The sequence below is a fragment of the Neoarius graeffei genome, chromosome 12, assembly GCF_027579695.1.
Source record: "Neoarius graeffei isolate fNeoGra1 chromosome 12, fNeoGra1.pri, whole genome shotgun sequence".
Lineage (NCBI taxonomy): Eukaryota > Metazoa > Chordata > Actinopteri > Siluriformes > Ariidae > Neoarius > Neoarius graeffei.
This window is the reverse complement of record NC_083580.1, coordinates 8,211,576-8,228,204: the sequence shown is the minus strand read 5'-3', so window position 1 is coordinate 8,228,204 and position 16,629 is coordinate 8,211,576. Positions and strand designations below refer to the sequence as shown.

Here is a 16,629-nt window from a genome sequence, read left to right as displayed (position 1 = left end):
GGGCGCAACGTGAGGAAAAATAAACCAGAATAAGTTACTATTGCGGACATTTAGTGAACTTCAGCTAGCCTTTGCCAGAGACAAAATGGATCGATTTTTAGTACCTAAAGCTACAGTGAGTGAGGAGACAGAGTCTGGGCCAAGCAAAAAAACCAGACCCTCCAGGATTTCGCGATTTGCAACTTCAGCGCAAATTCAACCAATCCCCGCGAATTCAGGGCGGTGTTGCAATTATATCCAATCACCACAACTTTCCCGCAAATTTGACCAATCGTTGGCGTCGTCTTGAGGTGACGTCGACAAACTACCTTCCGCCTTACTTCCGTGCATACGTTCAAGAGAAGCAGCATGCGCGCAGTGTTGCCAGATTGGGCGGTTTCAAGTGCATTTTGGCGGGTTTTGAACATATTTTGGACTGGAAAACGTCTGGCAACGCTGCATGATGTGCGAGTCAGTGTTTATGTAGGCTTAAATTCTGTTACTGAAAGTGTGTTACGTTTACAGTGAAGGACTGTGTGCACTTTATTTTTTTTTTTACTTAATACAAGAAATTAATGGATGCCAACATTTTTGCCAAAATGGTATTTTATTTTCCATTGTTTAGGCAGCTTCAGCATCATACTGTGAGATTCTGTTCAAATTGTTTTTTTTTTCTTTTATGAAGCCTGAGCCATTTATTTTATTAGTTTATAATTATTGTTTAATTCAGTCTTCAGGAGAGACTGCCTGCACACAGTACTAGTATTAATAGTGTTTTTCTTACATGAAAGCTGAGGCATTTATATTATATTTTAAGGTAACTTCATGTGCTGTGAGGTTCTCTGCACTTTAACTTTTGAACCAACAGGTGCATTTGGATAAGTAAAGCCTATTTTTCTGCATTTTTGTAGTCCTGGTAATCTTTTATATTGGTAAAGTTGTTTATAGGACCATTTCTCAGTGTCTTTGTTTTTTAATCAATAGTTTTTCAGTAATAACTTAATTTTTAACATAATCACTCAATTTTAATCACAAAAAGAGAAAATCGCAACAATTTCTCGCAACTTTCACTTCCTCCCGCAATGTAATCGCAACAAAAACCTAAAAAACACCGCAACTTTCAGCGCAATTTTTTTGGAAAACCCCCCGCAACATCAGACATTTTAGCCCGCGAAATCCTGGGGGACTGAAAAAAGAAGGAAGTATGACCACGATTATTTAAAGTTTGGATTTTCATGGACTGGATCTGAAGATGCTCCACTGCCACAGTGTGTTGTCTGCCAAGAGGTGCTAGCTAACGATGCTATGAGATGTTTAAAATGTGTAAAACAAGATGGTTTAAAAAGCACAGATGTTTAAAATGTGAAAAAGAAAAAAATAAAAATGTGTACAACAACCAGTTTTTAAAAATACGAATGGAACATTAAGTATAGCAACAACAAAAATTGTAAGGGGGGGGCGCTGTTGTTTATTTGCTCTCCGAGGGGGGGCTGGACTAGAACATTCCTGGGTGGTCACGGACTGTCACGTAGCCTAGTTCGGTTGTGAAACTCGCTAGGATGGAGTATTTTCGCGAGTTTAGTGGCAAACTTTTGCACCGCAATTTCTCTATTCTCGAAATTTGTAACCTGAAACCCTACAAGAAATGTTTCATAATGTTTGGGATTTTGAAAAATGCTTCTAGCAAGTTTATTTCGCCGTATTTTTCCGTGAAACTTGGCATAAATCATCCTTAAGTGATGAGCGTGACATTGTTATTTTGGTACGGGTCACAGAGTTAGTTGGAAGCGGGAGGAATGAGAGTTTCTCAACTACAGCAGCACTTCTCACCATACAGTAGATGGCTGGCGCATTTCACAGCGTTTGGGATTTACTAAATCGACTAAATCTCTAGATCTACTGAAGCTACGAGGATGTAAATCACCAGGATTCTAATTTACTGGGTGAGAAGTATTATATATATATTTTTGAAAGGTTTATTCATGCTACAAGTCCATGAAAGTTGGAATTGTTCGTGAAGGGGTTAGTTAGATTTTGGTAGCGTGACGCGCACAACAAGCAAAAGAAAAAAATTTTCTTCCGAATTTCCTTGCTTTATCAAAATTATTTTTTGATACATTAAAAGACTGTTTATAATATTTAAGCGATTTTTTATTATAGAGAATATTTGATCAAAACAGCATTCAAATGGCCCTTTTCCACTACCCTTTTTCAGCTCGCTTCAGCTCTTTTCAGCCCGACACGGCTCGCGTTTCGACTATCTAAAAACAGCACGACTCAGCTCGCTTCAGCCCTGCTTAGCCCCCAAAACTCGCACCGTTTTGGAGTGGGGCTGAAGCGAGCCAAACCGAGCTGAGTGAGGCTAGGGGCGTGAGGAGACACTCCCCGTGCACTGATTGGTGAGGAGGAGTGTCCTCACACGCCCCGCGAGCACGCTGGGATCTGTAAACACCGTAAACCCGGAAGAAGGAGAATTACGAATTCTGAAGCCTTATGCGCCTCGCCTCATCTATACGCTCTTGCCAGTATCTGTTGGCGTTGTCAGCGACAACAAGCCACAGCACCAAGACCAGCAACACTAACGACTCCATGTCCTCCATGTTTATTGTTTACTCTCCGGGTTGTGAGACTACCGCTTAAAAGCTCACTGATGTCACTGTTTGCGCCGCCTAACGACATCACCTGACGTCCACCCACTTTCGCTAACTCCACCCAATGTGTCCACCCACTTCCAGCCAGCACGGTTCAGCGCGGTTGTAGTCGAAATGCAACTCCAACAGCCCCGCTCGGCTCGACTCAGCCCGACTAAGCACGGCACGGCTCAGCCGCGTTGGTAGTGGAAAAGCGGCAAAAGTGATTTTTCACGGGTGTAAATGTTACGCGTGACGTCCATAATTACGTTAAATTTTAAGAACTAAAATTCTGTTAAAAATTCTAGATTTGTGCCATTATTCTGGGGTTTTGCTGAATAATACTTTAGGGAGTTCTCTTACAATGATGAAAATTCAATGACTTTTGGTGAAATTCTAGAAAAGTTATTTACATTTTAACACGCCTGATAGCAATTGTGCTCACACGGTGTGCTACTCATAAGAAACGGCTGATCTCCTGGGGTTTTCACACACGCTCAAAACAGTCTCTACACAGAATGGTGCGAAAAACAAAAAACATCGAGTGAGTGAGTGAGTGAGAGTTCTGTCGGTGGAAACAAACACCTTGTTGATAAGAGAGGTCGGAGGAAAAACGGACAGATCGGTTCGAGCTTTTTTTTTTTTGCCAGGACGGATATATAGGTCACTCGTAGCAACTCTGGACAACCGTGCTGAGCAGAAAAGCATCTCAGCATGCAACAGCAGAACACCACGCTGGGTTCCAGTCCTGCAGCCAAGAACAGGGATCTTAGACTCAAGAACAAGTTCCTATTAAAGTGGCCAGTGAGTGTATAGCGCACGTGTGTGTGTGTGTGTAAAAGTTGTAAAATCAACTTTTACACGATTTATACAACCACACAAGCTTGGACTAGATCGTTAACCCGCTTCTTCGAACATATCACCGTTTCTATAGCAACAGCTAATCCACAGGGACTTGCATAGGGGTTGATCGTGATGTTTCCAGGACGACGTAATACTTCACACGTTATTTGGAAGGAGTCTCCGGTGTCAGAGCTGAAGGTGTGACTGTAGGTCATATTTCCGTCACTTTCAATCAAGGAAAACGTCTTCATCGGCGAGTCGCTGTGGTATAAGAGGAATAAAAACGCCTCAGGAGATTGCATCACGTCGTCGGAAAATCAATTAAAAAGAGATGCGTCTTGTATTTTCAGGGTTACGATGACGCCAGCTAACGGTCCTTTAACTTCGCTCCACCTTCCTGTAACCGCTGCAGAAGTACAGCGAAAGAAAAAAAAATTAGCTTAGAACACTTAACCAGCATTTCTCCTACCATTATACTGGGTGGGGGAGAGAGACCCTGCCTGCCTCCCCCCCGAAAGTCCCCTCACGTACATTTTAACGTCCGAAAAAATAACAGGAGGAGTGTAGTTCTATTGTATGACTCATTATATGACTCCTTTAACTGTTTGTTCAGGTCCAAATGCGCCGTAATAGGAGCCACGGGGAGGGAGGGAGGGAGGGGTCCTGCAGGGGACCATCCTCATCCAGCACCCCCCCCCCAAACCAGAAAACTTTGGGGAAAAACATTTAACGCTATGCATTTTAGCTTGCAGCATCATACCCACTATCTCAACAGTCCAGCAAAGCCAGTAATCCTGAGTCGCCAATTAGACATCATAAATAAATAAATCGCCAGAACGAAATGTCACGAGCTAATACGTGTGTTGATGAGAGTGAGCGAGAGCACGAGCGAGGGAGGCACGGAGAACTATCCAGACTTCAGCATCAGTGAACTTCCTCCATGTAAATCACTGCGCTGTGATTTGATAGAGGTCGTTAAAAAAAAAAAAAAAAGGTCACTACTGTGTATCAAAGCACGCAGTGACCTTTTGGGCTCGTAAATCACACCGCTGGTTCTGTTTCCAGTCGCGTCCTTCCTCCTTGTAGGTTGAATTGGGATTAATTAAATTATAAATTATGTGATAATTGATAATTAAATTAATCAATTTATAAATAAAGATCAGTCTCATAAAATCTTAAATTATTAATCTTAACACTCACCGTGAATGGTTACATTCAAGATTAATGGTAGCTCTGTATTAGATGGGAAACCCAGTTGTATACAAAAGCTAAATTCTGAAGGAAAAAGGAGTTCTAAATAGTTGACCTTGTGAATAAACAACAGGAACAAGTAAAATGCAATTCAATTTTATTAGCTTTTATTTGTCTACTACTCACTAATAATAATAAACTCAAAATACATTCAATGTCAGCAAAGGTAATAACAAGACAAAACAATGGAACAATTACACCTGGACTATAAATTTGAGGGAAAGAGAGAGAGAGAGAGAGAAAGAGAAAAAAAAAGAAAAGAATCCCTTGTGTGTGCGTGTGTGTGAGGCTAGGGCAAGCCGATGCGTGTGTGTGTGTGTGTGTGTGTGACCTAGCTTGTCGTTAGCTAAAACAAAGGAATGTTAGCTAAAACAAAGGAATGTTAGCTAAATAGAACAAAGGATTAGCTCTGTGGCTAATGTGTGCTTTGTGTAGGTATCTGTGGGCAGATGCTAATGCTAGCCACTCTGGCAATGCTTAAACAAAATGGCGGTCAGTGCCTAGGTGTCGTATCACAGGTAACTCAATGAGGAAGGTATCAAAATGGCGTCGGAAAAATGGCGCCTGCAGGCCTAGTCGAGAACACAAGCCTACCAGCTAGCAATAAGTTGCTAAGGAGAATCTGACCACGCTACAGCTGGATCCAAACACTGCACTTAACAACAATTTCCAACAGACTATCTAGGCAAAGAACTCAACGCGAGAGAGAGAGAGAGAGAAAGAGTGTGAGAGAGTGTGTATATGTGTTGGATGGAGAGAACTAGGCCTTGTAGCGGTCTAGCCTCGGAGCTTAAAATAAACTTGTCGCTGCGCTGCTAATCAGATAGGGAAGCTAGCAATGGAGTTAAGGAAAGATATCATGCAAGATACCCTGTCTAACAAGTTCAAAGAAAAAAAAACAGAACCAAAACAAACAATAAAAACAAACAAACAAACAATAAAAACAAACAAACACCTTCCGTGTCTGAGCGGGTATGCTAAATAGCTCAAAGCTTAAACATGACCCTAACAACCATCTGAATAAGCTACAAATTAAAAATTTGCCCAAGTGCCTACTCAATGCGATGGAAGTTCTTTCTCCGATGTCCGCGCTGAGGGTCGCAGTCCGAGGAGAGGAGGTTAGCGGCGCGTTGCGTCCAACCGCGGCTAACGAAGCAGGGAGATGAAGGCCTAGCTGGCCCACGGTGCTTCAGGAGAAACCTCCGGTGATGCGTCGACGAGAAAAAGGCTGAGAGGAGCGAAGCTGTCCGCAAATGCCTCTTAGCGTGGAAAACTACTTAACTGTAGTTAAACTTTGCAAAGGTTTAGAATCAAAACCACTATATCGCTGAAACTTAGCGGGTCGTTCAAAAGTTCGGCCGAAACTAATTTGAACAGGCTGTTCTCAGACAATAGCGGTTAGTCTCAACACTGTAGGCGAGCGTGCCTACAGTCCGTCCGACCACTCCAGTAGTCAGAACATGAGAGAGCGAATCGAGGCGCTCTCGATACAGTTAAAGCAGTTCCACTTCACGTCACATCCGGGTGGAGCGCGCAAGGAAATTGTGGGATCGTTATAGGGGGCGCTGGCGAGTTACCAACATCCTGGACTGTCACAAGAGAACAGGGAGGACCCGGGCGTGGCTGGATTACACGTTTCCACTGCTGGCTTCAGCCATAAAAGCATTTTCATTTTCTCTAACCGAAGCTTCTCTGACAGAACTTCTATCTATAAGGAAGATCACAAATCACAGGAGCTTTTTTGTTTGAACGTCTTCTTGTTTCTATAGTAACAGCTGACACCAGGGACGTTACACATAACTGAAGTTTAATAACGAACGTACGAAGATTTATGGAGCATTTAATGGAAGGAGTCTCCAGTGTCAGCGTTTTCCACCCCCGGGGGGGGGGGAAGAGAGAGAACTTGTGTTTTGTGACTTCTTGGAAACCAGCGGCGTCGCTTGTACCGTACTTTATACCTTATACAGTACCGTGCAAGTCTCAGGCATCCCCCCTTTTTTTTTTTCCCCCCCATACAAACTTTGTTATAGATTTCTATTTTACGACTTCTACGCTATCGAGTCAAAACATTACGAAAACATTTTACAGTCCGAACGTTTGTTTTCCAGAGCGGTATATTTCATAAGAGACGACTTTTCAGATTAAGGTGGTGTTTACATTAGACCGTATCCGTATCGTTTTCGTCGCGGATGCACTGTCCGTGCACATTAAAACGCCGGGAAACGACTCCACAGGCGGAACAGTTTGAATCCGCCAGGGCCCACGTATTCAACCCAGTACGTATCTGATCCGGTGCTGTGTAAACAATGAGGAACGAGGAAACGCAGTGCTGAGCTCTAGCTGACGTCGTCATTGGACAACGTCACTGCGACATCCACCTTCCTGATTCGCTGGCGTTGGTCATGCCACGTTGGTCATGTGAATGAGCAATACAGGAAGTGTGTTGAGGAAGTCATTAAGTGAATGAGCAATACAGAAAGTGTGTTGGTTACCGTAGCACTAAATAGTCTTGTTGTAATCGCAAAAAACGGCCGTTCTGCGAGGTGAAGAGTGTACCGAACACTGTTAGATCCTTCTAGCATAAACACGAAGGCCATACACAGTGTAAAAAAGGCGTCATTGTAGTACCAGTACCGCCGATAACAGACTGGACTGGCATACTTCATTTTTTACAACGACATCCTTCCACTTGCATGTGGTGAGTGACTTGCGCATGCCCGATATGCACTGGGATCATGTGACGTGCCGTCTAATTAGTCATGTGATTAGCGTATCCGTGTATTGGCGTTGCTGTGTGCACGGGGAACGGTTTTGTTGCGGGCACAGAAATTTTGTGTTTTAAAAACGTTAATCTGATGATCCGCTGATTCGAAATAATGTAAACAGGGCCTAAAAAAGAAAGCGTAATGAAGGCTGCTGGGTTTTGAAGAAGCGAGCGTGACCGTCAAAGTGTCCAGAAGAACTGCGGCTGGTTCTGGAAGATGCTCACTAAAACCTACAGCTCATTTCCGCATAAAACCGCCCTCACTGGACCTCAGACTAATTTTTTTTTTTTTTTTATTTAAAAGCAAAGAGTCGTCTCACACCAAATATTGACTTCATTTCATTTATTATGGCTTAATGATTACAGTTTATAGTATTTTTTTTTAAATGTTGAAACATCTTCAAGCCATTTTCGGTTTCCGGCATTTCTTGACACATGCCCAAGACTTGTGCACAGTACTGTATAACGTAAGTGACAACAGGAACTCGCTGATTTTATAGACGTTCCGCAACATGAAACGAGACAGTCAATGACGGCGTAGCTCACTCCGGCTCCGTCCAGTCCAGAAAGAATGATCTAAAGTGGGCCACCTTGCGCAATAAATGCTGCAAGCTATATACACTAGGGCCGTAACGATACACCCAACTCACGATTCGATTCGTATCGCGATTTTTGACCCACGATTCGATACACCCACGATTTTTTTAAATGTATTTTTAAAGTAGTAAATTTAACTTAACATTTACTTACTTACATTAACTATTTAATAACAAATAATTCAGACCACTGCAGAGAATGAGTAATATGTATGCAAAAATGAACAAATGTATATCCAAAGACTGTTTTATTTCTCAAAATAATACTGTTGAGCCGGAAGCTCTGTTTTTTTCGGTTCTGAAAAAGTCATTTTTCCAAATCGTGTAAATCCGTTAAGATTTTTTTTTTGGGGGGGTGGCTCTCTCACTGTCTCACTCTCATAGGGCCAATGATTTTCTGTGATCGCGGAAAACAGATGGAAATTACGGAATTTTTATAGTGAAACGTTGCTCGCGTGTCAAACTGTAACTGCCGCAGAAGGCTTCCGCCCAAGCAGACATGCCTTCAGTGTTGCCAGATATTGCTAACGTTTTCCACCCCAAAATATGTTCAAAACCAGCCAAAAAGCACCTAAACCCGCCCAATCTGGCAACACTGCATGCCTTTCCGGTCAAGTGATTGTGATTGGCTTGTGGCACACCTAGTCAGCCAATGAGCTGCTTGTTTACAGATTCGCTCCCCGCATCGCAACCAGAATGCCGACCGCTTAAAAGAAATGAATGCTCTGCCAGTGGCGAGTGTGGACGTTGCGTGACTCGCAGAAGATTGTCGCAGGTCGGCGAAAAAACGACTTACTAATAGATATAAAAAATAAAAGTAATTTAAGTAAGTTTAAAATGTAATTTAAATAAAAAGTAAAGTATTCATAAATTGAAGTTTGGAAGCGCCTCTGTTTTTGGGCTGAGGAGAAGTTTGAAAGGGTGTACCGCGATTCTGCCTTCTTGCATCGCGACACGGATCGTGGCTCTGCGTATCGCGATTTCGATACGCATATTGTTACAGCCCTAATATACACCTTAGGAATACCGACCTATTTGCCGGAAAGAATCCAAAATGGTGAAGAATTGACCGAGAAGCAACGATTTTTGTTGAACTCCTCATTAAGGCTTAATTAGTCCATAACTTCATTAATAATTGTAATGAAGCAAATCTGGGTAGAAGTTCTATGCACCCTAGGTACCCCTACCTTCATGCCAGAAAGAATCAAAATCACTGAAGGATTCAGGGAGAAAAAGCGATGTGTATGGAAACTCCTCGTTAGAGCTTAAAGGAGAACTGAAAGCAAATTTATCATCAAAATTCTATTTCTCTCATTTTTTATTAAATATAGGAATGCATTTTTGATCGCTATTTTGTCGCTGCTGTAGCAAGTTATGAGTGTTTGAAACACGCTCTGTAATATATCAGTCCATATGTCGAAGTGATGGCCGTAAACGAGATTCGTCGAGACCTGTGCGAGACATCGTAGGACGGAAGTAAAACGTACAGCGGAAATCAAAGTCACCGACATCCGCCAACGTTGTCAAAAGACGCACGCGCCGTCTTTCGAATGCTGACGTAATCAAGCCGGAAATTTTGTTTGTTTTGATAGCGATCAGGAAAGTTTGAAAAAAGTAGGCAGTAATCATCATTTAAACTCGTTTTTGTGCAATACTTCGTTTGGAAAACAGTTTTCAAAATGGCGGCGCTGACACCTGGCTGACACTTCTTCACGTTTCGAAGTCTCGCACAAGTCTCGTGAAGATCGCGCGGATAAGCGACGCCTGCCGTGGACCAAACGAACTAAATTCAACACGGCTAAAAACCGAACAGGCCGATAAGTATAATATTTAATTGCAATTAGTTGCCAAAACGAGTCACGATATAAGGTTACTAAAACCGAAAACGTAATTGAATAACACGTTAATTAAGAAATAAAGCAAGTTTAAAAATGACTTCAGTTCTCCTTTAATTACTCCATATCGTCATTATTAATTGCAATTATGCAAATTTGGGTAGAACCCATATGCACCCCAGGCAGACCTACCTTCCTGCCAAAAAGAATAAAAATCAGTGAAGAATTGAGACAGAAGAAGGGATTTTCGTGAAATGTGGACGACGGACAACACGTGATGGCATAAACTCATCGCCTGTCGGCCGGATGAGCTCATGATACAAGTATAAAACGTACAACTTGGCATTCTTTAATAAATAATAAATGCAATCCTTGGCAAACTGCTGTGGTATAAGAGGAATAAAAAAAAAATCCTTTAAGACGTGCCGAAAGTCATCAACTATCTTGAAATCTTAACCATGAAGAAATTACACAACGGCTAAACCCTTCTTTAGGGAGAGAGGATGTGACTTTTGAGCTCACGTTGACATCCGAGGTGTCTCGATGCCTGAACAAGCTTCGCGTGAGTGAGCCGGGTTGTGCATCTGGTCACGTCACATCACGTCGCGTTTCAGAGATGAATATTCAAACGCAAGACGCTGATTTACTTTGTGCTACGGCTGTAAAAGCACAAAGTGACCGATATATCGATCCTAAAATGACCGGATGAGACAGACGTGCCTCATAAAACTGTAACTCATAACTTTGCATATCAAATCGAAGCAACCTGAATGCTTTTAGTCTGTCGATCTTCTAAAACAGCGTCGCAATCCATCATGACCGTGACAGAAGAAAACACCTGAAAACGGAATAAATAACCGAAAAAGGTCAAACTCCTTGAATCCGCTTTAAAGGGGTACCAAATACAATATAAACAGTTGCTGATGTGACAAAGTAACGTATTCTTAAGTATTCTATCAAATTTATATACTAGAAAACAACGAAATATCTTGGTAATTGTAAATATAATACTTTATACGCTAAACCGCACAAGAGTCGCCATTTTTAAAAGACCGTGACGTCAGCGCTACCCACTGCACTAGCGGAACTCTCCGAAATAGAGGAGAGAAGCGTGTAATCATGGCGTCGGGCGCATCAAGTGAAAGCGACAGCTCTGTCGAATCATACGAAGAGATCCCGCAAGACACACTGCAAGCAGGCTATGGCTTAGAAGGCTAGGAGAGGTACTCTCGACTCCGGTGATGAAATAAGAGAAGAAAGCTCGGATGACGGCGAGGATGAGACTGATGCTGACCATGGGCGTGGCGAGCGTGGGGCAGAGCGTCTGCGTGCAGGTGACACGGCGTGGTGCTCGTGCGGAAAATGTAACGTGGAGTTGCTGACGAGTCCAGCAGAATTTATTTGCTGCAATGAGATAGGCGCCACCCGTGGACTTGCGAAATCGTCGCAAGAGGCAGAAACAGGTATTTCACACGTGCTATTCCCAACCTCAATGAGCCAACACAACTGGGCACATACATACGTCATGAGTGTTACGCAGAGAAAATGAACGTGCATTCTGATTGGATAAAATTAATATCATGGCGGGCTGTTCAAACTGCGGAAATAGTTTGCTCGAGCTACTTTCAAAACACTATAACTTTCCAACCTTAGAACAAAAAAAATTTTGTAAGTCTTGAATAAGGTTCGTTAATGTGCAGGGTTTTTTCTAGAAAAATTTAGTATGAGGGCGCTCACCATGGCAAGGGAGCGAAGCGGGGGGGGGGATGGTGCCGGTTGTCGTCCCCGCACCATGCAAAGCCTTTGAAAAATGCTCCAATGGGACATTCTGAGGCTATCTGAGAGGGAAATTGTAACAAATTGTCAACATTGAAAAAGAAAGAAGTAATCTTCTTCTGCCCCGGACAGTCTTTGGCTTTCTTCCGCTTCGTGCCGCGGGATGACGTCTTTAAATGCCCAAGTGTCAACAAAAACAACTCGCGAACTACTTCTGTCAAAAGCTCCCGCGCCGGTGGGTGAAAGGTCATTCAGTCTCGAGAAATCTCGCTCTACAAGTCAGCTGACCTTGTATGGAACCCATGTCAAATCTCGCGAGAGCAGCCGCGACAAGTAAACAACTAAACAACATGGCGCCTCAGTCTGAAAAACGCCAATTCGGATTGTTTTTGCACCGTCTGGCGGTGTATCTACTATGATTGGAATATTTTTGGAGCAATTATAACGTATTTGATGATCAGACACATTGTCACATAGTGTTGCTGGGATGTTTTCACGGAGTCGGTAAGGGGGCGCACGCCGAGAGTAAGAGGGCGCAGCGCCCCTGTTCCCCCGTTTAGACGAAAGCCTGATGTGTGTTTTATTGTTATATTTACTCTATATATTGCCCTCTGTTCCCCTTTAACCAGTCTCCAGCTGTGGCCTTGTTAAACCTGCTACTTCATATTTTTATTGTGATAAAGATCCAACGTGAATTTTTTCCTATGCTTACAAAGAACAAAAATATTTGCTCCGAATATCCAGTTGCACAAAACACCAGAAGGCAAAACAAGCAAACGAAGTAACAAGTGTATACACAAAAACAGCAATCTGCTTCCTCTCTCGGACGCAAGCACATGGACGCAAACTCGCATTGTCATTGTTCCGTGGAAAAATATGGGGAAATGAGAGAAACTGAAAGTATTCCCCTTTTCACATTGTTTCACAAAGAGCCCTGGCAGGACGTCACATTCCACAAACAGAAGCCGCAGTTCTGGTTTTTTTTTCCCCCCCTTCTCTGATTTTGTTGACAAAGCCAAACTTCCCCTGAGCATCCGCCTTCCACTGGGGCCTCACCCCACCCCATCCCAAACACACACACACTTCTTTCATCCAGAGAAGTCACACTGCCCCAACATACACGAGGTCAAACAAAACCCCTACCCTGACACCGCGTCAGATTGGTCCATCCCTTGTTTTGAACCCGACGTTCACCCGAACAAGCAGCAAACGACAAGCGACTGTTCCTTTTCTATGTACATGGATGCTGTAGAGCTACGATTTCAGCGACTGTAGCGAACAACGACGCAACATTCAAACAGATTCTCTCAATACGATGCAAATTAGGTATCGCCATTGTTTGGCTCGAATTCTATGGCACGTTTCTTCAGCTCCCCAATCACAACCTCACGTTTATTTCCCCAATTACCGTCCATGTGGAGTTTCGCATGTTCTCATCATGTTCCTTTGGGTTCTCCAGTTTTCTGTGCAAGCTGGAGCTTATCCCAGCAAGAAGCGGGGGACACCCTGGACAAGTCGCCGCCAGATCATCGCAGGGCCGACACATAGATGCCCCTTTTCCACCAAAGCAGTGCCAGGGCTGCTTAGTTTGGAACCGGGTTTTCTGTTTCCACTGACAAAGAACTGGCTCTGGGGCCAGAAAAACCGGTTCCAGGCTAGCACCAACTCTCTGCTGGGCCAGAGGAAAGAACCACTTACGTCAGCGGGGGGGGCGGAGTTGTTAAGACCAACAACAATAACAAGACCGCGAAAGATCGCCATTTTTAAGCGACGAGAAGCAGCAGCTGTACAAACGCAAAGTCATCCATTATTATTATTATTGTTGCTGCTGCTTCTTCCGTGTTGTTTTTGCTTCGATATTAGTGCCAAGGTTTATGCAAACGTAGCGACGTAACTGACGTATACAGCGACGTAATGACATGGCTTCCCTTAGCACCGTGAGCTATGGAAAAGCAAACTGGTTGCTCAGTTGAACAAGTTGTGAACTAGCACCAGCACTGGCCCCGAACCAGCCCTGTTACTGATTTGGTGGAAAAGGGGTAAGAGACAACCAACCGTTCACGCTCACATTCACACCTACGGTCAATTTACAGCCACCAATTAACCTAACCACATGTCTTTGGACCATGGAAGGAAACCCACATAGACAACATGCAAACTCCATCCAGAAAGGCCCCCCGTCGGCCGCTTGTCTCGAACCCAGAACCTCCTTGCTGTGAGGTGACAGTGCTAACCACGACGCCACCGTGCCACCCTCAGTTTTCTCCTCCCATCCAAAAACGTCTGGTCACCCTAAACTGCCCCGAAGTGCTGTTGCTAATTTGCCAATGGAGCTCGCTTGATACCAATCAAACAACCTCTGATTCGTGTATTATTTTAAATTTGTGTTTAACTCACGAGCGTTCAAAGGTTACACGCATACAAGAGAAGTTCAAGCCAAACAAGAGCTGCTTGTGTCAACAAAGGAGACGGGATCAAGGACACTACGTTCACTGGAATGAAAAAGGTGCCATCACGAAGAGACATCAAGAACTAGGAAAAAGTCAGAGCGTAGAATTAGATCTTTTTTAATTCTAAATTGGACTTCTGTTTGTCTTTTGGTCACAACAAGCTAATCAGTTAACTGTACAGTGTTATAGATTTACCAAACGAACGTCTGTATGTTGACACTTAAGAGCAGCTGTGCTGATTTGAGGTCACCAAGCTGAAGGAGTGTTTTCTTTGGTTTTTTCATAGCCGGAGGTCAGAAATTACGAGCGATGATGTTCTGCAGAACATGGCATTGGTTAAATCACGTACTGAAAGTTTAAAAGGCATTTCCTGCACAAAATTATCTCGCAGAGCATAAATTTTGGTGGTGGTGGTCCCCAAGGATGTGAGCAACTCATTGATTCCCCAGAACTTGCTGCGCCCTTTGGGACGTTTGCCGCATTAACTACTCGGCACTAAAGGGCTTGAACAACTCATTAATCCCCATTTTAAGCCCTCGACGCTGATGATTGATACCTACCTGTGACATTTGAGGCCTGAAGTTGATCTGTTTGAGGTCTACAGATCCGGGTGACAGATTGTGCAGCATTTGGCACAACAGCACCCCGTCTCGGAGCGCCTGGGCCAAGTCGAAGACGACAGCCGAGGGCCAGACCACCCGGTGATTCGGGGGCAAGACCTTGCAGTCGATGAGCCACCGGGCGCACTGTCTCCACTCCTCCATCGTGATGAGGCTCAGAAACCCGTCTGCGTTTTTTTTATAAGGCAGTCTGGCTGAAAGGCCACTGCCCGAGACTCTGACGAGTTCACGAAATGTTACCACAGTCCAAGCTAGAAGAGTTCTGGATACAAGTCTAGTCCATAGGACGTGATCTCAGGCTTGTTGGACAATTCAGACGAACTCCTGATTCCTGATGTCTTGCATCGAATCTTATCTGGAACTTTATTCCTCATAAAAGTTGCACGATAATCAATCTCGGATAAGACTCCAAACTGAATATCGGTTCAGGGAAACCTTCTCACTGTCAAATCTCAGTAGAGTTTCCTTTTCTTCATCGCATGAAGCCTAAAAAATTACAAATAAAAACTCAGGTCTGGAGATTCCAGCTGGTATCTTTATACAGAATTTCTTCACAGCAGGACAGACAGACAGTCTGAGGAGAAGGTTTTAATCACAACATGTCCAAGAAGAAGAAGAAGAAGAAGTAGAAGAGAGGTCTCAGGAACAGCAGCAGAAGTAGAAATCAATCATCTTGTGTTTGTTACAATGTATCGTCCATTCAGTCTTCTTTCAGCGACCCGCCAGTTTCTTCAAAGTACTTTAATAGCCAAATTTCCTTTCTTTCGCACTTATTTACACTGCTGTGAATGACCGAGCTCACACATCCGTGAAAGGAAGGAAAAACTCCAAAATGTTCTTCTGTCGAGAACAGAGAGAGAGAGAGAGAGAGACTCTGTTAGCCAGAGGATATTTAACACGTTCGCGTCCGCCCGCTCTCTGTCTGTCTGTCCTGTGTGCTCTCCCCCTCTCTCTTCCTCTCCGCCGTGTTTTGATTTCCCTGACTCCCGCTCCGAGCCGCGCGCGCGTTCTCGAGCTCCGCGTTCACGCGCGACCGGAGAGCAGCGCGCGGAGCTCTGAGTGCACGGATCTGCGCGCGTGTGTGTGCGCGTGCTCGCAAAGCGCGAGAGAACGAGAGCAGCTGGGTTCCTGAGCGCGCGCTCATTCAGGGCTTGTTGTTTTCCTGCCCTGCTGAGGATCTGAAACCCGCGGACTCTACTGCTGCTGCTGCTGCTGCTCCTTATTTACACACATTACCTGGAAAAAACATTTAATAATCGTAATGATTATAGTTATCATACTTCAAAACGATTAAAATGACTTGTCAGTCATTTTATAGTCACCCAGCTCCGCCCACCACACTTAACTCCGCCCCGTGTGAGAAAACGGTGTCAAATATAATAATAATAATAATAATAATAATAATAATAACTCCACACACTATTTTAGTAAAGGTATGATAATCTGTTGTTGTTGTTGTTTCTTACTTCCACAGATAACCTAGAAAAACGATTAAATAATAATAATAATAAATTTTAATAATATTTTGTCACCCAGCTCCGCCCACCACACTTAACTCCGCCCCATTTGAGAAAAAGGTGTCAATAATAATAATAATAATTATTATTATTATTATTCCACAAGGCGGCACGGTGGTGTAGTGGTTAGCGCTGTCGCCTCACAGCAAGAAGGTCCTGGGTTCGAGCCCCGGGGCCGGCGAGGGCCTTTCTGTGTGGAGTTTGCATGTTCTGCCCGTGTCCGCGTGGGTTTCCTCCGGGTGCTCCGGTTTCCCCCACAGTCCAAAGACATGCAGGTTAGGTTAACTGGTGGCTCTAAATTGAGCGTAGGTGTGAATGTGAAGGTGTGTGAATGGTTGTCTGTGTCTATGTGTCAGCCCTGTGATGAC

The 16,629-nt window shown here is 43.8% G+C and overlaps 1 protein-coding gene across 3 annotated transcripts in view; it reads right to left on the bottom strand.

Moving 5' to 3' along the window:
- Nucleotides 1-15,902, bottom strand: part of vav2 (vav 2 guanine nucleotide exchange factor) — a 463,113-nt gene extending 447,211 nt beyond the window's left edge. For 2 of the 3 annotated variants that reach the window (XM_060935479.1, XM_060935480.1), the window contains exon 1: nucleotides 14,685-15,901. In XM_060935479.1, coding sequence (XP_060791462.1) covers nucleotides 14,685-14,888 — 204 coding nt within the window. In that variant the 5' untranslated portion in view covers nucleotides 14,889-15,901. Of the gene's footprint in view, nucleotides 1-14,684 lie in introns of all 3 variants that reach the window. The other variant, XM_060935481.1, reaches the window with a different exon arrangement.
- Nucleotides 15,903-16,629: the final 727 nt, after the last annotated feature.